This window comes from Bombus fervidus, chromosome 15, assembly GCF_041682495.2.
Source record: "Bombus fervidus isolate BK054 chromosome 15, iyBomFerv1, whole genome shotgun sequence".
Lineage (NCBI taxonomy): Eukaryota > Metazoa > Arthropoda > Insecta > Hymenoptera > Apidae > Bombus > Bombus fervidus.
The window spans coordinates 1,468,188-1,494,488 of NC_091531.1; the positions used below are offsets into that span (position 1 = coordinate 1,468,188).

General features: G+C 43.0%; 1 protein-coding gene across 1 annotated transcript; it reads left to right on the forward strand.

The window, feature by feature from the left end:
• Nucleotides 1-1,297: 1,297 nt before the first annotated feature.
• On the forward strand, nucleotides 1,298-1,918 carry LOC139994985 (uncharacterized). Its single transcript, XM_072018084.1, has one exon. It carries the CDS (start codon nucleotides 1,298-1,300, stop codon nucleotides 1,916-1,918), a length of 621 nt encoding a protein of 206 aa, XP_071874185.1.
• The last annotated feature ends 24,383 nt before the right edge of the window (nucleotides 1,919-26,301 follow it).

The following is a 26,301-nucleotide window of genomic DNA, read 5'->3' on the forward strand; positions in this document are numbered from 1 at the left end:
CAATCGACGACACATACGAACGTATACTGACGTTCCTAATTATACCAACTATATCGACTTGGGACCCAGATCAGCTCGTAGATCGCTCAATGATACAAATACCTAGGGATCTCCAACTAGCCGATCCAAGATTCCATAGACCTGCTCCGATCGAAATCATATTGAGCACCGGACCAACACCAGCATCACTCTGTGTCGGTCAACTTGACATCAGTCACTCAAACGGACCTGACTTGCGTCTGCAAAAAACGCGATTCGGATGGGTCATCGGGGGGAGCCCTCACAATCATCAGCATACACGTTGCACGCCTCCATGACGGCTTTACAGGCGGATCTCGCCCGTTTTTGGGAGATCGACGAAGGACCGCCCACTTCACACATTTCAGAGGCGGAACGACAGTGCCAGGAACATTTCCGAAATTTCACGTCCAACGCACCGACGAAGGGCGATGCATTGTCGCTCTTCCATTTAACGAAACGACTCCTTCGCTTGGATCTTCTAAAGCCATGGCGATGAAGCGTCTCACATCCCTCGGCCGCCGGTTCCAACGAGACAAACAATTCGAAGCCGACTATCACGCTGTAATAAAAGAATACTTGCAATTAGGACACATGACGAAAATCACTATGGACCATTCAACTGGCGACGGATATTTTCTGCCACATCACGGCGTGATCAAGGAGTCCAGCCAAACTACATAGCTCCGAGTCGTGTTTGACGGATCTGCACCAACCACCACCGGAGTTTCATTGAACGATATACTTCATACGGGACCGAAACTACAAGAGGATCTATTCTACATTCTCCTGAGATTCCGTTCTCATCAATACGTCCTTATAAGCGATGTCGAAAAATTGTCTTTTTCTTGTGCGTCCAGAGGATCGAAAATTCCAACATATTTTGTGACGTAACATGAAGGGAGAAGTTGACACCTATCAACTCAACACAGTGACGTTCGGGCTTTCAGCGGCCCCGTATCTAGCCATTCGGTGCCTCAAACAATTGGCGGACGACGAGGGACATCGATATCCACGAGCGGCAACAGTCTTACAACGAGATTTTTATGTCGACGATGTTCTCACATGAGTTGATACAATAAACGACAAGCTTCTTCTAGGCGAATCTCAAACTCTAAAAACTCTGGGTGTTGTTTGGAATTCATCTGACGATTCGATCCTGTATTCCGTCAAAATCAATCCCATCACCTCTCAAATTACGAAGAGAACAATCAACTCCGAAATCGCCAAAATCTACGACCCTCTTGAATTGCTCGCACCAGTAATTGTTCGAGCTAAGATGCTGCTTCAACGACTCTGGGCATTAAAAATCGATTGGAATGAATCGCTTCCGGCCGACTTACACACAGAATGGAGCAAATATTATGCGCAGTTACCACTGTTAAATAACGTAAGGTTTCCACGCAAAACCATAATCAAGTCCGCAGCGGAAATCGAGTTACACGGATTTTGTGACGCCAGCGAAAAGGCGTATGGGGCATGTGTTTACCTTCGCACGATCACTCCGGATGGCCATGTCTGGACACGACTCCGCACTGCGAAGTCAAAGGTAGTTCCGCTCAAATCACAAACCATTCCAAGCCTGAAACTGAGTGGAGCACTTCTTCTCACATCATTGACCACTACAGTCCTTCAAGCTTTACCAAACAATATTTCTCAAATTGTCTATTGGACTGACTCCAACATCGTCCTCCATTGGATCAATACATCACCCCATACGCTGAAAACTTTTGTCGCGAATCGAGTGACAGACATTCAAAGGAAGACTCAGACCTCAGATTGGCGTCATATTCCCACCACGGACAACCCTGCGGATCTTATATCTCGAGGTCAATTACCCGAAGATTTTCTTGCGACCAACCATTTGGTAACATGGACCGGAATGGCTCCAACAACCTGAAGGATGCTGGCCGACATGGAACCCAGTACCACTAAACGAAATACCGGAGCAGAAGAAGGCAACCTGTCTGTTCTTGCCGACCACAGTCTACTGGAGAGATTTTCCTCATGACCCAAACTGATCAGAATTACCGCTCGTTGCCTTCGATGGAGACAAAAACAGGATCGAGGGAGACCTCTAACCACACATGACTTAGCTCTTGCGCATAACAAACTGATCAAAGTGCTACAGCTTTGTTATTTTCCAGATGAGATTCGCACTCTCCAAACAAATCGAGATTCTGCAGTGAAGGGGAAGCTACAAAGACTCAATCCATTTCTGGACAAGGACAGGATGTTGCGAGTCGGAGGTCGACTCAGTCACTCATCACTACCTTTTAACCAAAAACACCCAATCATCCTACACAAATCTTCATTCACAGCACTCATAATCGCATAAAAGCATGAGCACCTCCTAAACCTCCATTCTGGAACTCAAGCCACCTTATATTCCTTGAGAAGATCTTACTGGCCTATCAACAGCCGTAGTCAGGTTTGGAGCACGGTGAGGAAGTGCGTTCGTTGCTGCCGAGCTAATGCACCTCCAGTGGGTGTAATGGGCGACCTCCCAGCCGCACGGATAACAGAATCTCGGCCGTTTACCAACGTCGGAATCGATAAAGGTGTACGTAGCAATTTTTTTATGTTTTGCAGTTAAAGCAGTCCACATCCAGCTGGTCAGTGACCTCACAAGCGAGGTCTTCATTGCTGCTCTGCAAAGATTTATTGCTCGTCGAGGATTCTGTTTAGCAATCTACTCCGAAAACGGTACCAACTTCGCTGGCGTCAACAACGAATTACGAGAGCTCCAAAACCTCCTACGGTCCGACGATCATAAAGTAAAGGTTCAATCCTTTTTAGCCGACCGACGGATCGAATGGCGCTTCATTCCTCCAAACTCATCTCACTTCGGCGGGTTGTGGGAGGCTGCAGTGAAGTCCTTCAAACGACACCTCAGACGTGTCGCAGGTAATGAGCTTCTGACATTCGAATACTTAAATATACTTAAAAACTTAAAACTTAAATATAATACACTCATTATCGAAATTGAATCAATCCTCAATTCAGGTTCGCTAACTCCAATATCTACAGATCGAAACGATCTCCTTGTCCTTACTCCCGGTCACTTCCTTATCGGAGAATCACTAACAGATTTGCGAGATCGAGATTTCAGAGATACTCGAACCAACCATCTCTCCAGTTGACAACACATTCAAAAAATCAAACAGCATTTCTGGCAACGCTGGCATCGAGAGTATCTAAACGAGCTGAATATCCGAAACAAATGGAGCAAGGGCAGTCACGGCATACGAAAAGGCACCATCGTCCTCCCCAGAGAAGACAACATTCCCCCAATGCGATGGCCATTGGGCAGAATCATCAACGAGCACACTGGATCGGACCATCAAGCGGATGGTACCACTACCGAGCAGATTGACGCCAGATGACTCCGAAACAATCAACAGCAACGAAGTCTGACGAGAGATCCACCTCACAACATTACACCATATTACTTGATTGGTATCCTCTCAACGGGTGGAGTATGTTACGCCACGAGGCTTAGCATAAATCGTATTTCTAACCGTCGCTCGCGGTCCTCTAGCGTCGCAGACGGATCGTCTTATCTGCCCGAGGAAAAACGTACAATGTATCGACGAGCGTATAGTTGTCACCAAGCAGCGAGTTCTGGAACCGTCGATTTCGGACCGTTATTTTATTCTCACAAAGAAGGCGGTCTACGTGATCATCGGCACGGGCGGTGGCGTGATCTGAGCGTAGTGGGGGTTGTCTCCCCGAGAAGACAAAGAATAGATCTAAGGGCAATCAGTCTCATTTGAAAATTCATATTGCATACATCGAGAGCTCTGACGAATAAAGTCGCTAAGGCTAACGAATATCGAGAAGTATCAAAAGCCGAGTCGAATTTCTGTAACGCTTTAACTGTATTCATCGCTAAATAATTTGTGACGCTTTTATTATTATTTAATTTATTGTTAAATATACACGCTATATTAACCTTGTTAACACAGAGTTAAATTCATTGAACCACCCCTGTTATCTTAATCGAAACAAGGGGAACGACTATTTCGCGGCGTCGATTATACGAATCGTAGCGAGAATTTACGCCTCTCGCTGACGCGTTTTCCTCGCGACCGCGTCTCTTCGCGAACGGTCGTAACAGACATTAAGAACTAATACCTTCGGCACCAGAGTAGCTCTGGCGAGAGCGGATAAAAAGATCAGTATTATGTGCCGGAGGTATCATGCTTAGCCCGAGACCCTAGGGCCCATTTTAGGACTTTGCCAGTACACTAAAGGCCTAAGAATCAAAAGGCATGACAAGGTAAAAACTCTCCTTGCCAAAAAGTTACAAGTCAACAATCAAGTATTTGTCAAGTCTACAATTACGATTGGAGAGAATCTACTTAAACCGGACCTTGTGGTGAAAAACGAGGTACAGCTTCTCGTAGTCGACGTAACAGTCCGCTACGAGAATAGAGATTATCTCCAAAAAGCAGCAAAAGAGAAGGTTGACAAATACTCTACTTGTCTAAATGAACTCAAAAAGAGATACGGCGTCAATGAGGGAGCCGTTTTGCCGATGGTACTCAGCATAAGGGGGGCAATAACGCCAGAAACAATAAAGAATTTCAAAACATTTGGCATATCAAAGAAAGACATGAAAACTATTGTAATGATTATGTTGCGCAGCTCAATAGAGACGTGCAACTTGTTTTGAGACAATTAAGAATTATTTTATTATTTATTTGTTTTCTATTTATCATGAATTGTACGTACTAAAATAATTGTACATATGGAATTTAACTACTAGTCATTTTAATTACGGATAATTTATTTATTATTTATTTATTTTGACTAGTTAATTACGTTTTAAACTATTTATTCTTTTATTTATTTACATATTGATTGTTTGCTTTACTATGTCAATTTTAAGGTACACTGAAATGTTAAATCCCTACGAGGGGGTACCTCGAAAGTATGAGACTTCATTTTCAAGTCTCACAGGAATAGCCAAATGCTTCGTCATCTAATTAGTGAATGGATTAACGAGATTTTCTCTGTCCCTATCTATTCCCCGCAGGGAGGGCTCACTTATGTGATTATATGGGGGCTGGAAAACCCATGTCCCCGCAACAAGAGAGGACCGTCGGGACAAGCGTCCCGCTTACGTGAGTCCACTATGTACACCGCAGGGAAGGTCGCCGGGAGTGTAATGCGCTTGACCGCGGTTATGCTCTCTCTACGTGGCCTTGAGTAGTAGCGCAACCACGATGCTGATGCCAAGGGTGGGACCGTCGGGATAAGTTCCGGGTACAAAAGTACTTTCAGGCCCCCGCTTACGTGAGTTCCATCTGGGTCTGTCGAGCAAAGTTAGGAGGTTGCCGAGTCGGCAGTGACGTGGCCGTATATCCAAACGATAGTCCGTCCAGTGACTTAGAATGGTACCACGGGGGTCGAGTGTGAGCCCGGAGGGAGTAGCGACCCCTCTGCTCGACCAGTTCGGCTTTGGACTCGTAGTGGCAGTGGTTGATGCCAAGATGCTGGCCGTTTAAGGAGTCGGGTGAGTAGCGTACCAACTGCTCCGGAACCGTCCTGGAGAGACGGTAGGGCTTAGAAAACGTCCCGTTCGACCTGAGATGAGTGACAGCCCCTGCAGGCCAAACTAATATAGGTAGCAAGGTACTGGGTACCTTGCGCACTGGTTGGGCGTAACCTCAACCCCTATGGTCCTAGGGGACTCGGGTTCAGTATGGCGAAAAATTAACGCTGCGGAATGAGCCCGTAAAATACAAGACATATTAATTGGTCCCCCCATCCTGTGTATCGATGATGCCCCGAGCGCCTCGCAAAGTAGGCATTTCGGGTTCGCGGCCGTGCATCCTTTGGCTTGGTGTCTTGGGCCTTCGCATCTGTAGCACACGTGCCTCCTGTCCTCCTTGGAGGTACATGCCCTCCCTATGTGTCCCGTCTCCAGGCACCTGTAACATTGCAAGGGTCTTCGCTCGATGGCTTCGACCTTCGCTATCGACCATTCTATGGCGACTTTGTCAATATGAGTCAGTTTCCTCACTGCGCCGACCGGACCCCGTATCCACACGGATCCGAGACCGTTTCGAGCGAAGCGGATCTCTCCCAGTTGGACGTCCTCCGCCTTGCAGCCGTCCTCCTTCACCAGGATGTTCTTAATTTCCTTCTTTGTGGCCAAGATGTCTTTCCTGATCACCCTTGCTTCCGCGGCTCGGAAGGGTGTCGCCACACGGATCTTGCTCGGATCCAGGATTTGTGTCAGCCGTGCTGCGAGCGCGGCGGCCTTCTCCCTCTGCTGGTCCTCGGGAATCTCCAAAACGACTCCTCTGGTCATGGTTTTGCACATTTTACGGCTTCGATGCCGATCTTTGCCAGAAGGACGTTGTGCTTGGCCGCGACCAACACTTCTGCGTAGGATTTGTCTGATCTATCCTTTAGCGTGATGGTCACCGCCTATGTTCGCGGTGTGTGTGGGAGGGGCAACTTGTCTCCCCTTCTTCGCACGCTCTCCGATCCTCCTTCCGGGGCTTTCCTCGTTCTCTTCGCTTCTGCCCCCGGAATTATCTTCGCCGGTTGTTCCTCCGCCAGCTCCTTCTTTTTCTTATTTCTTCTTTCAACGGTCTGTCATTCCGTGGCAGCCGTCTGTCCTCCCTTGGTCACTGGAATGTTTGGAACTCCGGGCTCCATCCTTCTCGTGGTCGCGTCAGTTACGACCTCCTTTCCACTTCTTTTTTCTATGCCTTAGAGGCGTTCCTCTATCAGGTATATCAGCGAAGGGCCGAGCTCCTCCATCTTGCGTTCGATCGCGGCGAGGCGCGCTGTTTCGCCGCTCTTCTCTGGCATGGAGTGCGAGGCCAGCTCTTTTTGGAGCGCCTCGTTCTCCACCTCTAGTGCCGCTGTGCGTCCTTCCATTATCGCAAAAGCGCCAGGACGGGGTCCACTCTTCTCATCATCTTTGTTGTGCCAGCGGCGATGGACCTCGCCGTTTCTCCCAGCATCTTCACGTGTATGCCTTTAAGGTTGCATAATATCTCGGTAACCTTGGTCACATCGGAAGTACGACGGATCAGTTCCGCACCTATATCCACCGTAATAGATGACCTCATCTCTTCGGTCATTTCCGTGGGGAGCTTAGGAAATCCGCCGGCCTTCCATTTCTTCGCATGGGGTGCTTCGATGGCAGGGGTCTCTTCTTCCTCCAATGTTTCCTCGGTCCGTATGATTCCCGTGCTCGATGCAGAGCGGAAGAACCCCTCCTTGAGACGGACCGCTTTTCTCGTACTTCTGGTGCCAACGTGTGTTAGCTCAGCAGCCTGTTCCGTTTTGCCCTCTCCTCTCATAGTCTCATCCGCCTTTTTGTCCTCCTCCACAGTAGCTTCTTTTCCCCTTTATAATAAATTCCCCTAAATAATTTGTGACATTTTTATTATTATACTAATTATTGTTAAATATACAAGTTTATATTAACTCTGTTAATTCAGTGTTAAACTCATTTCAATTACCTCTGTTATCTTAACCGAAACAAGGGAACGACTAATTCGCGGCGTCGATTATCCGAATCGTAGCGAGAATTTACGCCTCTCGCTGACGCGTTTTCCTCGCGATAACGTCTCTCCGCGAACGGTCGTAACAATTTTATTTTAATCCCTACGAGGAGATACCTCGGAAGTATGAAATCTCCTTTAACTAGGAGTTTCATAGGTTTCAGTCTATGGTCAGCGTGGACGCCGCACATCACGCTGCTAGATCAAGATTAAGATCAACTCTGCGGTCTTACAGCGTGGAGGGGGCCTGTGAACTAATACTATAGCGGCTTCAGGGCTTGATGTGGCCACCGTGGGGTTTTAATCAGTAAGTACAACACTACCCCGCGGCCCCCTCACCTCGGGGGAGATATATGTGTATATATATATATATATATATATATATATATATATCGATGATATCTTTTATTGTCGCAAATACAAGATAAACTACCGGTGTCGATACTCGAACGATAATGACAATGATCGCGGGGTCGGTATAGCGAATCCACGGCCCACGGGATAACTGATCTACTTTACTTCAAAGTCTAAGTCGAACTTGACTTACTCCTTGTGATGCAAGGATCGCTTGATTAACTCTTTACGTAGATTATTCACTGATCGTACAAACACAATAGGTATCTAACTAGTGCAACTGTAAGAAAAAGAATGACTTTCCGTCACAACGACGCTGCAGAGGAAAACTATGGTGGGATGTGCCTAAGGGCACGAGGTCATCGGATTCGTCAAAGAAAACCTCCGCTCGGAGGGTGAGGGAAATAGACGTGGCTGTTAATTGGTTAATCTCCATGTTGGTGGTTAGAAAAGGATGCTAGCCGCTCTCGGGAGAGAGTTCCTAGCGGGAAACGTCGTACGTGAGGAAAGCAGATCTCACGTATCTTGCCGCAATAGGTGACATATATACGGGCTGATATAATGAAGACTGTTTGCCAGTCTAAAGGACTTTAGTTAACCAGATCCTAAGATTTGTAACGGTTCCTCAGGCTATCTGAACATAAACTGCGAATGATGCGTCGGCATCTGGCGACCATCTCACCCAAGAATGGGGTTTGTGTGTGACCGCTGGAATGTTTCATTGTCAAGTGCCGGTACGGCCAATTCTTTAAAGGAAAGCTATGTAACTTCATATCTCTGTTAGGTGGAACGTTCATCCCGTGACCGTGGCTACACTCGGCGACCGGTTGTCGCCTCGAGCCTAAGCTCATTGTCTCAAGTTTCGAATGACTGTGTCTGGGTTATTTCGTGAATGCTATTGAGGCTTTTCCAAGCAATTCCAACGGGTGACCCCGTTGTCCTTTCATCTCCGACATATATATATATATATATATATATTAGCGTAGCCGCGGTCACGGGATGAATGTTCCACCTAACAGAAAAGTACCAATATTATGAGACACACGTTGTATTAACAATCAAACCCTGGGCAAGAGCAATGTCGCAGTTATGCGAGTCTGCCTAGCAACGGTAACAGTTTGTTGGTATCCCAGGCCAACGTTAAACAAAGCCAACGCAACCGTAAGGAAAAGAAAGTTTCCTTTACTCAATTATTCTTGAGATCTCCTTGGTGAGTGACACATCGTCTAGAGAGCAATATAAAGAGCGTCATTGTGAGCGATACTTTTGTGTGTAGAAATTCTATTCTGAGTTTAATAAAAGTGAGCCCGTGGACCGTGGATTCGCTATATCGAATCTAAGATCATTGCCATCAGCGTTTAGTTACTATCGTTATTGTTCAAACTTATTTCTTCTGTATTTGTGTTAATAAACGTTATCTTGATTGTGAAACTACAATGAACATTCCAGGCGAAGATTCTTTACACGCCCATAATCAAAACTCAAACAATTCTACTCCGACATATATATATATATATAAGGTGGATAGGTCGTGATAGGTACTGAAGAAATACTAGAATATAATTAACAGTCTATTTATTACGATACTACCAATATACACTTTGTGTGGAACTCACGATTGCACTAGCAGTTCACAGTTCGCGGTTACAAGTTTGGTTCACAGGCGGTGCGATACAGTGTCGGTTGAACAGATTGCGCGGAGCGAGTTCGGTCGATGATTGCTCTAGATGCGTCGCGGGGCTCTAGTCGATTATTAACTGACTGTTCGTCACGATGATGCTACAGAGGAAAACTATGAAGGGGTGTATCTAAGGATGCGAGATCATCGGATTCGTTAAGGAAAGCCTTGTTTGGGAAAGTTAAGATAAAAGTTAGTTAATTGGGTAATACTTGCGTTGGTGGTTGGAAACGGATGCTAACAACCCTTGAAAGAAAGTCGCTAGCGGGAAGCATCGTACATGAGAAAAGCAGACTTCTGGTATCTTTCCGCAGGAGGTGATAAGTTTAGGGACTGCTAAGAAAAAGACTGTTTGTCACATTGGGGGACCTTGGCTAAATAAATCTTAAAATATATTGCAGGTCCTTGACCTAGCTGAAAGTATTCCCTGCGGATATATCAACATCTGGCAATCATCTTATCCGAAGAATGGTGTCTTTGTGTAGCGAGCCACGGGACAGAAACCGTTGAAAAGTTGACTGTCGAGTGCCGCTAGAAATATATATATGTATGTAAGATCGTAAATATTGGGATAATTCAGGTGATCGATTCTGAAGTCTGAAAATCAAGTTTTATTGTAAAAGTGATTAGATAAAATACAAAAATAAACAACAATTGATATCCATCTATAACAATAAAGAACAACAAATTACATTAACGAGAAATAACAAGTTCTGTACAATGCTTACCTGAAAATCGAGAATCGATTTTCAACGTCCTGAGCTACCGATCTTTCTCCGTTAGTCTTCAAAATTTTAAATAATTATTCTGTGATGTTGTCTATCTCTGATGTTACTCTCAGTCCTTCCGTTTGGGAAATGAGTGTCTCTCAAAAATGGTTGTCCGTAAAACATAGGAAAGTCGCTCTGTCCATGAAACAAAGAAAGTCGTGCTACCCGTTAAACAAAAAGAGTCCCTATCCCACGTGAACTCTAGGGAGTTTACATGTATATATATTTATTTATTGATTTGCATTTCTATCCATTATCATATACACATATGAAAATATCTACAAATTACTCCGTGTTTATCCACGTATCTAATCGTGGGCTTTTTGACTTCAGAAATGAATCTGTTTCTTTCAAAATTGTTCTAGTTCCTTCTTCGAAAATGGTTAAAACATGGCAATGTAGTGATGAGAAGCTTTCATTCAGTAAGAATTTAAGATACTCTTGCGAAATTACGCAGAAACATCCAAAATATTTAGGAAGATCCTTCTAAAATCAAGGGTATGGTATTTTTTTTTTTTTTTTTTTTTTATTTGAATTTTTACAAGTTGTCCAGAAGGACATTTGGTGAAGTATTATATCTAGGTGGAAGAGAAAAAAAAACAAAAATAAAATATAGCATGTGGGTGGCTACCCCCAGCGGGGAACCATCATCGTGTTTGCCAGGCTATATCCTTTGTGAGGTCTGTTGGGTGTTTCCTTTTTAGTCTTCTTACTATGTTTGTTGTGTTGATCGTTGCCGCTGACAGCCGGTTCGGGTGTGTTTCTATTCTTTCTCTGTACCTGTCTGCGAGTCTGTTAATCTCCTCCTTGACCGTTGGTATTCTCAGGTCTTTCCGAATGTCCTCGTTTCTAACGTACCATGGGGCGTTTATTATGGTTCTGAGTATTTTTGCTTGCATTGTTTCAATTTTATATGTTTCAATATGGTTATATGCTGCTGTTCCCCATAGCGGGATTCCGTAGGTCCAGATTGGTTTTATGATTGTTTTGTATATTCTTAATTTGTTTTCAGTGCTTAATTTGGATTTTCGACTTGTTCGCCAGTGCATTTGTCTCCTTGCTGTCTGTATTTTGTCTATTATTGATTTGATATGCTGTTTCCATGTGAATTGTGTATCTATGTGTAGTCCTAGGTATTTGACTTGCCTAGTTTGTATTATTTGCGTGCATTCAGGAAGATGTTTGGTGGTATCTGTTTTCGCAGTGTGAATGTGATGTGGTTGCATTTATTAGGGTTAGCTTTGATTTGTTTAGCTTGTAGCCACTTTTCTATTTTTGTGATGTGTTTTTGTAATATTGCGACTGCTGTTACTGGGTTAGTGTGCCTGACTAGTACAGCTGTGTCGTCCGCGAATGTCAGTATTTTGCTATTTGTTGTTGTTGGTATGTTGGCCGTGTAGAGCGTGTATAATATTTGTCCTAAGACGCTTCCTTGCGGGACCCCTGCCTTGATGTCTTGGACTTCTGAGTATGCGTCTTTGATTCTGTTCTGTTGCTTAGATATGATTTTATTAATTGGTATATTTGCTCCGGGAATTGTTTCTTGATTGTCTGTAGTAGTCTTTTGTAGTTTATATTATCGAAAGCTTTTCCTATGTCCATGAAGAGGGCTGTGCAATATTGTTTGTTTTCTAATGTTGTTATTATTCTGTTGACAATCCTGTGCATTTGCTCTATAGTGGAATGTTTGTTTCTGAATCCGAATTGGTGGTCTGGTATTAGTTTTTCCTTGTCTATTATTGTTTTTAATCGGGCGTATATTACTTTTTCTAGTATTTTGGAGAGCACGGGAAGTAGTGAAATTGGTCTATAGGATGATGTTTGGTGTGGGTCTTTGCCTGGTTTAGGTAACATTATGATCTGGGCTATTTTCCATAGTTTAGAAAAGTAGCCGATTCTTATTATTGCGTTATAAATTACTGTTATAAGTCTTATCGCTTTTGGAGGAAGGTTTTTCAAGATTTTACCATTGATTAGGTCAATTCCTGACGTTTTGTTGTTTTTTGTTTCTTCGATTATGTTTCTAATTTCTTGTGCTGTTGTTTTAGGTATGGTGTATTGCTTGTCAGTTGCGGAACTAGTGGTTGGCGCATCCTCGTCCGTATGACAATTGCGGTTGCTGTTATTGATGTTATGTGGTGTAAATGTGTTGCATAGGTGATTGGAAAATTTTTCAGCTTGCTTTTCGTTGCTTCTTGCCCATGTGTTGTCTGCTTTCCTGATTGCTGGGGCTAATTATATTGTCTTCTTTATTTTTTTTGTGGCTTTCCATAGTGAGTAGTTGTAGTTCTCGTGTGCAGATAGTGACTCTAAGAACTTTGTGAACTCGTTGTTATTGTGTTCTTTTATTTTGTTTTTTATTTCCTTTGCAAGTTTATTTAGGTTTTTCTTGTTTTCTCATGTTCTCTGTTTTTGTCATTTTGCTTTCGCTTTTCTTTTTTCCCTGATTTTGTCTAGGATGTCCTGCGGAATAATTTTTGATTGCCTGCTATTTGTTTCATAGGTGGTGGTTGCCCATGCTGCTTCCTGTATTATTTCTGTCAAAGTTGCTACTGCCTGCTCAATGTGTTCAGGTGTTTTCAACGGGATATTGCAGTTGATTTTGTTTTCGATCAGCTCTTTGAAAGTTTGCCAGTTGGTGGTTTTATTGCAAAGCGACTCTGACTTGTTATAAAGTAGTGGTTTGCTTGTATATTCTATTATAATTGGTGTATGGTCGGAGTTAAGCTCGAGGCTGGTTGTTATTTTTAAATTGCTTACATTTAGTCCTTTTGTTACTGCGAAATCCAACAGGTCAGGTATTTTATTGGGGTCTGTCGGCCAGTACGTTGGTTTTCCCGTAGATAGTACGTTGAGGTTGCTGCTTCTAATGTATTTTTCTAATGTTCTACCTCTCGGCGTGTTAATTCTTGAACCCCATAATGTGTGCTTTGCATTAAAGTCTCCTGCCGCTATATATTTGTCGCCTAAGGATTGGAAGTACTCTTCCCATTTTTTTAGTGTCATTTTGTGTCTCGGAGGTACATATACTGATGACATCTGGAAGTAATTTTCATTGGTTTGTATTGTGACAGTGGTTGCTTGTAGGTGTTCTTGATTTGTTTGACTATGTAAGTGATGCTTGATGTCATTTTTTATTCTTACTGCAGTTCCTCCATGTGCTTTACCCGAGGGATGTTTGGTATCGTAGATGGTGTAGTACGGTATTTTCATGTAGTTTTTTAGAGTGAAATGTGTTTCTGGGATAAGTAGTATATCAATATTATTTTTATACAAAAATATTTTAGTTTCGTGGGCTCGCTATTGCAAGCCATTGGAGTTCCAGACTGATATTTTCAAAATGTCCATCTCTATTTTTTACTTAGCAAGTTAGTGAGTAGTTGTAACATGATTGTTGTTTGTTGTGCTTGTTGTCTTAGTATTGTGTTTAGCTCACTTACCATTTTTCCTAACATTTTTATACCTTTAATGGATTGTTTGAGCATTTCTTTGATGTCCGTAACGTCTTCGATGTTATTGCTTTGATTCTGATTGTTTGTAAGCGTTGCTTGGCTAATGTTTTTGGTTGCTTGTGCGTAGCTTCGGTTACCTTGGGGATCTATGTTTCTGTTTATAGCGTTTAGTTCGTATTGTGCTTCCAATGTTGTTTCATTATCCGTTATACTTTGTTGCGGTTGGTGGTTATTGTATGATCTGTTGCGAAGTGGAGGAAACAGTTTACGTTGTATTTGTTTCCTTATTTCACATCCTTTGTAGCTGGCTGGGTGGTTTCCGTTACAATTATAGCATTTAACTTCTTCTATTATCTCGATCGCTATTTACTATAAACAGAAGATAAGGGATAATAAGGATTTGAGTTGGATTTTGCCAACCAATACTGATCCATATGCTGCAGTGGTTTCGCCAATTTTTTACGAGGATCTCGGAAACTAAGGCAAACTACCGCACTAACTATATGTATAGGAAACAGTTGTTCAAAATGTTGAATTTTACAATGCATTAACAAGTTCAAACCCACGTGACTCATCGATTGGCTACAATCTTTACTTCATCTGACAGTGTGGGTTATCGGTGATTCATGCCATTTACCTTTCCAATTTTAATTTATAAAAATGTCATTTAACCAAAACTGAAATAAATCTCAAATGTTATCGAAGAAGAATAAGTAATGACATGTAGTGTTTACTTATAAAAAAGGCCCTATTTCTTTAAATAATTTTAATTGTACAGAAAATATGCAGCTTATTCAATGTAATTAATTTAAAGTAATAAGTATTATTCAAATAACAAACTATGAATGTTTTCAAAGTATGGGGAACAAAGTGTAGCTTCGTTCTTGCAATCTGGACAGTAAATGTTAACATGTTTGCTATATTTCACGTAAAGTAAATTGTTGACTTTCTATAATTTCCTCTCCCTATTTTCTTGCTTAAGGAACGATAGCATTCTTCACATCGTTTTCTTATGGTTATATTTTTCAAAAATATATTCTTTGTTCGATGGAAATGATGTTAAAGATGTTTTTCAGTTAACAAATCGTCAATTATCTTTTCACGAAATTCCAAGATACCAATTGTTACGTCGCGTGAGATGGTCCGTGCGACGTCCTTCATAGTCAGGCCGCCGAGGTCTACATATCGTCACACTGACCCGCAATAAACCCAAGTAACCACCATAAACTAAATCTGTTAGCTATTAAGATCTATTCATATAAACATTTTCGGTTTATGGATGGTCCTTAAAAAAGTCCTTAGGTTTATTGCACGCTCTTACTAACTACGGAGAAAGCGGATGTTTGCCCAGCGAAATAGCGGGTTTTTCCCAGGAACAAGGACATCCATGAGCCACATCTGCAGGAGACTTTCTCCTCATAATTATTTATTAACATTGGCTATAACCAATGGGCATCGTGGATCGTTACCCTCACTTTTCCATAGAAAGATGGGAACAACGAATCCGCGTTCTTAGTTCAGAAGGACACACCTTGACCGAGCTCTCCTCCGTAATGGCATAGGAGCGGAAAGTGTAACTACTGTATTTTCCGACACGACAAAGTCAAACAACTTCTGTCTACGCAGCAAGTATTGTACGCTGGTGTAAATATATGCATATTATATAACTGTAGACTACAGTGGTATTCCACAACAAACACCCCTATTATCCCACAAGAAATAAGGGGATCGACCTGCTCGTGGTGCCGATTATTATAATCGTAACGGGAATTTATGACTTCTATTGACGCGCTTCAACGTGAACGCGTCTCCCCGCGACTGGAAGAAAATACATCAATTTTTGTAGCTGCGTCAAATTTTGTATCTAGGCACCAGGCGTTTACCAACATTGTACCGCAAATAAGTTCTATTACTATCTTTCTACACCATTTTATTGTTTTTCTCAAAGAGTTATAATAAGCTGTCATTTGATCGGGAAAATCGATTTCTTTTTTTTTTTTTTGCTTCATTGTAGCTCAGTATAACATTTGTTTTTTTTTTTGCAAGGTTTTGCTTCTCCTAGTAGTGGTTTGTAGAGAACATTTGTAAGACTCGCATATAGTTGATAGCAGCACTTCTATTTATTGAGAATGTAATAAATGTAATCCTGTATTACTAATTTCAACGAAGATAGCGAATCAAAATGTGATAATAAAAAAGATAACATGACAGAAAAATGCATTCGAAAAAAGCCGCTATTATTGTTACGACCGTTCGCGAAGAGACGCGATCACGAGAAAGCACGTGAACGGGAGTCGTAAATTCCCGTTACGATTAAATAATCGAAGTCACGAACTGATCGATCCCCTTATTTCTGTTACGATAATAGGGGTGGTTTAATTGAGAGTACACTGAATTAACACGTATATAATAATATTTATTCTGTGGTAACGCATGAGTCATAGGACGAAGCGAAGCGAGAGCGACTCATGTCGTTGTTTTGCCTCGAGACATTGACACCGCCTTGACGCATGAAACGCAATGATAAAGAAACTCCGGGCAAAACAGTGTCGCCTCTACGTGCAACCTTCGATGAAACGTGAATTCGAATTTTCTGACTCTTCCCCGATCACTATAAATAAGCGGGCACGAGCGCGAACGCTAGTTAGTTAGTTGCGAATAATACGAGTAATCATTTGATAGGCGATTATCACGACACGAAAACATTTACAAGACTTTGTCGAGTATCTACAGGCGATATACTTCAGCGGAATAAAATCTCCTGTAAGAACGTCTATCGACGTTATCAAGAAATTGATTTGAAATACATTGGACGGTTGCAACAGCAAGCATCCTGATTATTTCTGTAATCATATACCCAAATCTCCATATCACATCCGCCACAATTCCAACAGCATTGTAAAGATAAATAGTTACGCTGATGCGTCGGTACGAGTTAAGTAAGTGATTGACTTAAGGGTAGAGACCCGTTACAGTTATGTGTTGACCATTTTAACGATGAAGAATAAGTGAAGTTTAGTGACGATGCTGTGTCGGAGGAGAACTAGTGATGGGTGATTCTAGCGCACGGGACCATCAGATATGTTAATGACATATTTGATTGGGAAAGTGAGGGCAATAGACATTGTTTCTGATTGGCTAAGAAGAAGGTTGGTGGACTACGAAGGGTCTTAGCCGCCCTCGATAGAAAGTTGATAGTAGAAAGTATCGTACGTGAGAAAAACTAACTTTCCAGTGTTTTCCCGCAGTAAACAATAAAAATTAGAAAACGCTTCAGTAAAAAGATCTTTGTTCGGTCAGAGGGACTTTAGCTAAAATTCCCGAGATTTATGGTCGGTCCTTGAGACTACTGAGGGTACGCAATAAGGATATGAGGACAGCTGGTTACCATCTTGCCCGCGGTGTGTGGCCTGGTTTAGATAGAGAGTCGGCCGACGTAACATCCTCCGCCCGTTGAGAGGATACCGATCAAATGATATGGTGTGATGTTGTAAATTGAATTTCTTGTCTGACTTCTTTGCTGTTGGTTGTTTCGGAATCATCTGGCGTCGATCTGCTCGGTAGTGGCACTATCCGCTTGATGCTCCGATCCAGGGTGCTCGTTGCCGTTCGGACGGTAGCCGTCCGTATGATGCCGTATGCGCCGGATTGGACCTTCATGATTCTGCCCAATGGCCATTACATTGGGGGAACATTGCCTTCTCTGAGAATAACGAAGGTGCCTTTTCGTATGTCGTTACTGCCCTTGCTCCATTTGTTTCAGGTACTCAACTCGTGTGAATACTCTCGATGCCAGCTGGAGAGAAGGTTGGATGCAGTGTCCGGAAGTGTCCCGAATAAGGAAGTGTCCGGGAGTAAGGACAAGCAGATCGTTTGGATCTGTACATATCGGAGTTGGCGGTCTGGAGTTGAGGATTGATTCGATTAGGATGATGAGTATGTTTAGGTTTTTAACTGTTTGAAGTTCGTTACCGACGACGTGTCTGAGATGTTGTTTAAATCCCAGAACCTAATAAAACAACTGACAAAGAAGCAGAAACGCGGCCAGTATCCGAACTAAAGGTACAGGCAAGTGAAATTGAAAAGAGAATCCTAGCATTCCGCCTTGACCCGAACAAAAAGGTTAATAATGAGCAGACCGCGACAATCATGTGGTATTTCAAAGACATGAGGGGCATAGTCGAAGAGCTACTGCTCCACAACAGCTACCTGACTGGCAGATTAGAATAAAACACGGGAGAAGTAAAGAACAAAGAAACGGCTATACTAAGCGCAGTAAATAAGTCACTACAGGCCAGCAAGTGGCTCGAGACAGCCGTTAAGAAAAGGACGCAAGCCGAAGATAGACAACCCTCGTATGCAGAGAAAGTCAAAATGACAAGCAACAGGGTTGAACAAAAAGCATTCAGACTACCGAGAAACGTGGTGATAATCCGCCCAGAAGCAGAAGACGGCGAAATAAAAATACAAACGACACGTGACAAAATATTGCCGCATTAACTACGAAATTTGCGCTCACTGCGCTGAAAGTGAACACAGCACCAAAAAGTGCCCAAACAAGGACAACAACCCAAGCTGCGTAAAAAAGGCGCTGGAAATAAGGGTAGCAAGATCAACATATGAGTAATATGACCGGAAAAAAAGAAAGCGAACTCGGGAAACGAAGGGGAATAAGGATCCTGCAGCATAACATGCAGAGATCAAAAATTGTTCCCCACGAAATCAGGACGCAGATGAGTGCTGATGGTAACGAAATCCTGCTAATGCAGGAACCATACAGCATAGAAGGTAAAGTACCCAGGCTCGGCACAGAAATTGCGATCGCCTGTCGTGGCTCGAAACACAACCCACCAATGGCAGCGGTGGGAGTCAAAAGCAGATACATGACGCCACTCGAGATCGCCGGCCTGTGCACAACTCACTGCGTGTCTGTACAGATAAGCGAAGGTGCGACAGAGATCTATGCAGTAAGCCAGTACTTTCTGCCGACCGAGAACATCGGGGTCGGCATCCAACAACTAGAGAAAGTACTGAGAAACCTAAACGGGAAGAGAATCATAGTCGGCATAGATGCGAACGCCAAATCGCCGCTATGGTATAGCAGGAGCACCGACGACAGAGGAGAAGCCCTGGAAGCCGTCATTGCACAATACGGCCTCCACGTCATAAACAGACCAGGACAGGCTTACACCTTCGAGACAACCCGTGGGCGATCTAACATAGATATAACCTTGGCGAGCACGGAGCTAACACCGCTCGTGAAAGAATGGAAAGTTCACGAGGACGGAACCTCCAGCGACCACAGAATCCTGGAGACGCGCCTGGATTTCGATAAACAAAGTACCCCGCCACACCATCAGGAAAGGAGGTACAACACGAGAGTTGCCAACTGAGAAGTGTTTGAAAGAGTCCTCTTGGAGGAGAAAAAGGAACTCCAAGAGACAACCCTCCAGCGAGCAGACGATTTTGAAAGGTTGGCAGAGCGAATGCAGGAAGCCTTGATAAGAGCCTGCGACGCGGCCATCCCAAAGAAGAAATGGCACAACAGATCAGTGCCATGGTGGACGCCGGAACTCACTAGAGAAAAGAGGCGCGCCTACCGGACAAGAAGAAGATACCAAGGGACCAAGGACCCTGCAACGAGGGAACAAGAGAAGCTATGGCATCGGGACATCTTGTTGAATTACAAGAAGGCAGTAACGAAAGCGAAGATCCAGAGCTGGCAAGACTTTGTTACCAAAGAGGGTAATAAAGAGCACTGGGGAATCATTTACAGAACGATCACGGGCAAAATAAGGAGGGAAGAAACTGTATCCACGCTGCAAACGCCACAAGGAGATATCTCCAACTGGCGATCAACCGCAGAAGCGACGCTGTCAGCCCTCATACCCGACGACCAAGAACGTTCTGACACGCCGGAGCAATCTGAGATAAGGCAGAATATGGAAACCCTCCCGAACGCCGAAGACACCACAGAATGCCGGATGGAAGAGTTCTACGGATCAGTCAAAAGAATGACGAGGGGGAAGTTCCCTGGACCCGACATGATCGAGGTGGAAGTAATTCAACGCACCTGGGGTGGGCTCCACCAAGAACTAAAGTTAATGAACGGCTACCTCATTTGGGGGATCTTCCCAGTGGATTGGCTCGCCAGCAACGGACGCACTCCCTCACCGTGCTCCAAACTTGACTACGGCCGTCGATAGGCCAAGAAGATTTTCTTAGGGCATATAAAGTAGCTTGAGTTTCGGAGTGGAGGTTTAGGAGGTGCTCATGCTCGATAATGAGCGCTGTAACTGAAGACTTGGGTAGAGTGATTGGATGTTTCTGATTGAAAGGCATAGGTGAGTGACTGAGTCGGCCTCCGACTCGCAACATCCCGTCCTTGTCCAGAAATGAATTGAGTCGCTGTAGCTTCCCCTTCACTGCAGAATATCGATCTGTTTGGAGAGTACGAATTTCATCTGAAAAATAACAGAGTTGTAACAATTTGACAAGTTCGTTGTGCGCAATAGTTAAATCATGCGTGGTTAGAGATCTCCCTCGATCCTGTTTCTGTCTCCATCGAAGGCAACGAGCGGTAATTCTAATTAGCTTGGGCGAAGAGGAAAATCTCTCCAATAGACTGTGGTCGACGAGAGTCACGGACAGACAGGTTGCCTTCTTCTGTTCCGGTATTTGGATTAATGGTACTGGGCTCCACGTCGGTCAGCATCCTTAAGCTTGTTGGAACCATTCCGGCCCATGTTGCCAAATGGTTGGTCGCAGAAAGTCTTCGGGCGATTGGCCTCGGGATACGAGATCCGCAGGGTTGTCGGTGGTGGGAATGTGACGCCAATCTGAACTGTGAGACTTCTTTTGAATTTTTTTTTACACGATTAGCGACAAAAGTTTTCAGCGTATGGGGTGATGTATTGATCCAATGAAGGACGATGGTGGAGTCAGTCCAATAGACAGTTCGAGAAATATTGTTTGGAAAAGCTTGAAGGACTGTAGTGGTCAGTGATGTGAGAAGAAGTTCTCCACTCAGTTCCAGTCTTGGAATGGTTTGTGATTTGAGCGGAGCCACCTTCGACTTCGCAGTGAGGAGTCGTGCCCAGAAATGACCATCCGGAGTGATGGTGCGAAGGTAAACGCATGCCCCATACGCCTTTTCGCTGGCATCACAAAACCCGTGTAACTCGATTTCCGCTGCGATTTCCGACTTAATTACGGTTTTGTGTGGAAATCTTACATTGTTTAGTAATAGTAACTGCGCAAAGTATTTGCTCCATTCTATGTCTAAGTCAGCTGGAAGGGATTCGTCCCAATCGATTTTTAATGTCCAAAGTCGTTGAAGCAGCATCTTAGCACGAACTATTAATGGTGCAAGTAATCCAAGAGGGTCGTAGATCTTGACGATTTCGGAGCTAATTATTTTTTTCGTAATTCGAGAGGTGGTAGGACTGATTTTGACGGAATATAGGATCGAATCGTCAGAGGAATTCCAAACAACATCCAGAGATTTTAAGGTTTGAGATTCGCCTAGAAATACATCACCTGTAAGGACATATTGATAATAACGGAATCTCGGGAGAATGAAAAATAAGTCGTCTTGCAGTTTCGAACCCGTATGAAGTATGTCGTTTAGTAAAACTCCGGTGGAGGTTGGTGCAGATCCGTCAAACACGACTCGGAGTTTTTTAGTTTGGCTGGACTCCAGTTACTTTTGTTCGTGATAACCGAGATTTGCGTTTTGGAGACGTTCGGGGAAACGTGGAGGAGCGTCTCGAACGATGCGACCAACGTGGTGTCGGTGAACTAGGTGGCGATCATCCGCCAGATGATCGGTCGCTCGACGATCGACCGCTCGATGATCGGCCGCTAGATGTTCGTGATTTGACATATCCTTGGTCTCGCTGCAAATATGTGCGATGTCGTTCTTTGCATATGCGACATGAACCGACCGAACATTGAGCAAGAGAATTCTCTTTGTCTAAACAATTAGTACGAAGCGATACCCTTTTGGCGATTTCAAGGCGATTTTTGACCAACTTCACCTTGAAGACATCGCAATTCCATATTTCTTGTTGTCCTTGGCAGACCAACGTCCTATGTTATGTTGGTCGGAAGCCCTTTTTGTCGCGGTTGTGGTGGAGCTTGTCCTATCGTCGTTCGTCCGTGTTTTTAAGAAGTCTACCAAGTGCGTATATGACGGCATTTTTTTGTTAAGCAATGTGCGTGGCCATTTGCGAATGGTGGTTGAGGGTAGCTTCGATGTGCATAATTTGATAAGAACGATGTTTGACGTGACTGGTTCACCTAGTTTCTCTAAAGCTTGAAGGTTTACTTTCACCGCCTCGAGAAAATCATTTACTACTTTGGGTGAATCTTTGGTTATTTTCGGATAGTCGAAAATCAGGTCCCAGTGGCGTATGCAGACTTGACGGTGGCAGTCGAATTTCCTTTAAGAACGTCAATAGCGATCGAATAATTGAGTTCTGTAATGTCTAACAATTGGATGCTTCGCGCGGCCTTTCCAGTCAAGGCTGATCGGAGATAATGAAATTTTTGTACGGGTGTCAGCCGTTCACTTCAATCAATTGTGGACGACAAGGAGTCATAAAAGGAATGCCAATTCTCAATGGTACCGTCGAAAGTAGATAAATGAATTTCTGGCAATTTAATCGAAGTTGGCTCAGCGGCACACGAGGAGCCGTAGCTTGGCGATTGCGACGATGATACTGGTGTATCATCCATGAGAGTGTATAGTTGTACAACCAGATCATAATATATGTTTGTCATTTTGGAAACTCGCGCGTGCGCCTCTTCTCCTCAATCTTCTAGTTCTTCTTGTAATAGTCTGTATTGTTTCCAATGTGTCGTCGAGCAGTGTCTTATAGGCCGTTAAAGAGGCCTTATTCGGTTTCCGACCCAAGACTTTCCTCAACGAATCCGATGATCTCGCATTCGAAGACACACCCCAACACAGTTTTCCTTTGTGGCATCATCGTGACAGAAAGTCAGTTGTTACATATCGGTCCGAAGCCATAGTTGGTAGTTCGTAATCTTTGATCAGAGTTCCTCGGTCTCTTAAGCAATCATCATCCAAACTTATTTCGCGCATCAAAACGTATCGGCCAGAAGTCAAACTTGTAATTGCAAATCGCGAACCGCTATTAATGATAACCGCGAACCGCTAATATAATAATCGCGAGTCCTACCTTGAATATATATTAATAAATTTCTGTTGTTAAATATACTCAAGTGTTTCTTCCTCTCACTATCACGATCCATCACTTCAAATCTATCGTCCAGACCCCAACGACAAGGGAAGCGGTAAATACATCAAACGACTTTAATATGGACCGAATCACAGAAAATGGATTCACTAACTTCGCTTCCTTCTGAAACATTACATCACGATCTGTTAGTCACAGCGCAGGTCAATATCCTAAACAATAGAATTGAACCATTCCGTTGTAGAGCTCTGCTAGACATCGGCTCTAGCATGAACTTTATCATCAAAAAACTCGCCAAATCATTATCTCAACCAACGGAAATGTTCGGTCCCAATCAGAGCCCTCAACACATTATCGACGACCTTGAAACACTATATCACGGCCACGATCACCTCCATTGACGGCACACACAAGCGCACACTGACGTTCCTAATCATACCAACCATATCGACTTAGGTCCCAGATCAACCCGTAGATCGCTCAACGATACAAATACCTAGGAATCTCCAACTAGCCGATCCAAGATTCCATAGATCTGCTTCGATCGAAATCTTATTGAGCGCCAGACCAACACCAGCATCACTCTGCGTCGGTCAAATGACATCAGTCACTCATACGGGCCGACTTGCGTCTGCAAAAAACGCGATTCATCGGAGGGTACCCAATCTCGCAATCATCAGCACACTCATTTCATGCCTCCACGACGGCTTTACAGGAGAACCTCGCCCGTTTTTGAGAAATCGACGAACAATTACTTTGAAGTATAAAATCTATCTCATATATTTTTATTCTTTAATGTTTCAATGGCGAGCATTCAAATAATTTCAAAGACACTATATGTCTATGCAAAATATAATATTCAAACTGTTACACGTTCAAAATATGTAATAGTTGTACAATATTTTACATTATGAATGTAATTTTAATCGTTCGTTATGTTCTCTTATTAAAATTTTGTTGTCAATTGAAAATCGATTTATAAGAGGGAAACTTTTTTTATTACAAATAGACTAATAAAAAGTTTTTCTCTAAGATGTATTGCAAACAATAAATTTAAATAAAAACGGAAGAATAGATGATTTTTTTAAAGAAATAAAAACACATAAGGAATAAAAATCGAGTAGTTATAAAATAGTTAATAAAATTTTACTCCTTGTTCCTTATTCAATTTTAGGCCTTAATATTCTTGTTAGGTATGCATATCTCGCTGACATTCAATAAGAAAGAAAAGCATTCGCATAACACTTTCCTTCCTTGAGAATGTCCTTAGTGCTATAACAAATAATTCTTGTAAACAAAATATTATTCTTAGCTCGATCTTAGCTAGCAAGCTCGATCCTGACAAAAAGATAATACCAACCTATATATACAGGGTGTCCGGTTACATGTTTTCGAAAATTTAAGAGATGATTCTTGACACCGAGATAAGACGAAAATCAAGAATAAAAGAATTGCGTTTTATAATACCGATAGTTAAAAATACCCTGCACGTGAGTAATCCTTATACGAATGAAGGGTCAGCCTATGCAGCGGAGCGCACAGTGATCCTCAATCCGAACGACACATGAGCGGCAACTTATTTCTTACAAGCCATAAAAAAGACCATGGTATTCAGAAACGTAAATAAGCCCACGCGACGTTTTGCAAAATACCTTTGCGATGGGTATAGACCTATTGGGTTATTTTTCGGCGTATAAACTTTTGCGTTATTGTCGACCGCTGTATCACAGCAAAAGTACATGTCCGAAAGTTCTGCAAATGTATAATATTTTATAATATTATACAGTGTTACGTCGCGTGAGTCGGTACCTGCGACGTCCCTCATGGTCAGGCCGCCGGGGCCTGCACATCGTCACACTGACCCGCAATAAACCCAAGGAACCACCATAGCCCACATCTGTTAACAATAAAATTGCATCCTTTGCACATATTCGGCTTGTGAGTGGTCCCTTAAATGGGTCCTTAGGTTTATTGCACGCTCGTACTCATTACGGAGAAAGCGGAGGTTTGCCCAGCGAGGTAGCGGGTTTTTCCCAAGGACAGAAACAAACGTGAGTCATATTTGCCGAGGACTGTCCCCTCGTATTTAATTCATTAACATTGGGAATAACCAATGGGCATCGCGGATCGTTACCTTCACTTTTCTACCGAAAAGTGTGAACTACGAATCCGCGTTCTTAGTTCAACAAGAATACACCCACAATGAGCTTTCTTCCTAAATAGTACGAGACGGGTCAATCACTGCTCTAAGATCCCTTGGACAGTCAAGTCGACTGTTCTACTAGCCCTCAGACAGTCAAGTCCACTGCTCTAAGATCCCTTGGACAGTCAAGTCGACTGTTCTACTAGCCCTCAGACAGTCAAGTCCACTGCTCCAAGATCCCTTGGACAGTCAAGTCCACTGTTCTACTAGTCCTCGGACAGTCAACTTCAAGTTCTAACATGTCAGTCAAGTTCTTGCCTCTCTAACTACCACGTCTAGCAACCTTCGGGTTCATCAACACGCTTTCCAAACACGGTCTGTTCACATCTAGTAGTGTAATCCAGTATAAATAAATATATATATAATATAACTGTGAAGTCCAGTTATATTCCAACCCAATCACCCCTTATTCTTCCATAAGAAATAAGGGGATCGTCCTGTTCGTGGTGTCGATTCGTACAATCGTAGCGGGAATTTACGACTCCCGTAGACGCGCTCTAACGCGAACGTCTCCCCGCGACTGGACGAAAGTACATACAGTATAGTCACATTTTATAATAAATGTGATTAGTAAAAACGCACACCACGCAGTGCGCATACTGTATACGCAAAATACACCCAAGTAACACTTTAACTTAATATTTCCAGTTCTCTGAAAGTTCTTCTTCGACTATTGAAATGATTCTGTTACTCAAAAACTGTTCTAGCCTCTTGCTCGAAAACAGTTAAAATACGGCAATGTGATGATCGAGAGTTCATTTAAAAAGAAAAACTTACGATACTCATTACCAATGCTTTCACCTTCTTTGTATAACTCGAAATTATCTAGCAACAGTCGTAATATTTGAGAAGTTCCTTTGGAAAGCAAGTGTATGGTATTGAAAAAGCGAATAGGCAAGCAATCAGGTGTGTTTAGAAAAAGCGCAAACCTATTTGATATTATCTTCAAACTTTACATAGTTAGAGATTTATTCATATTTCATATTTACCAGATGATCATTGGAAAAGTGGACTTTCTACTTACCAGATGGGTTTCCGAAATATATCATTTTTTCGAGCCTCAAATAATATCC

Coding starts and splice junctions, on each gene's coding strand:
- LOC139994985 (XM_072018084.1), top strand. CDS start 1,298: ATGCTGCTTCAACGACTCTGGGCATTAAAAATCGATTGGAATGAATCG.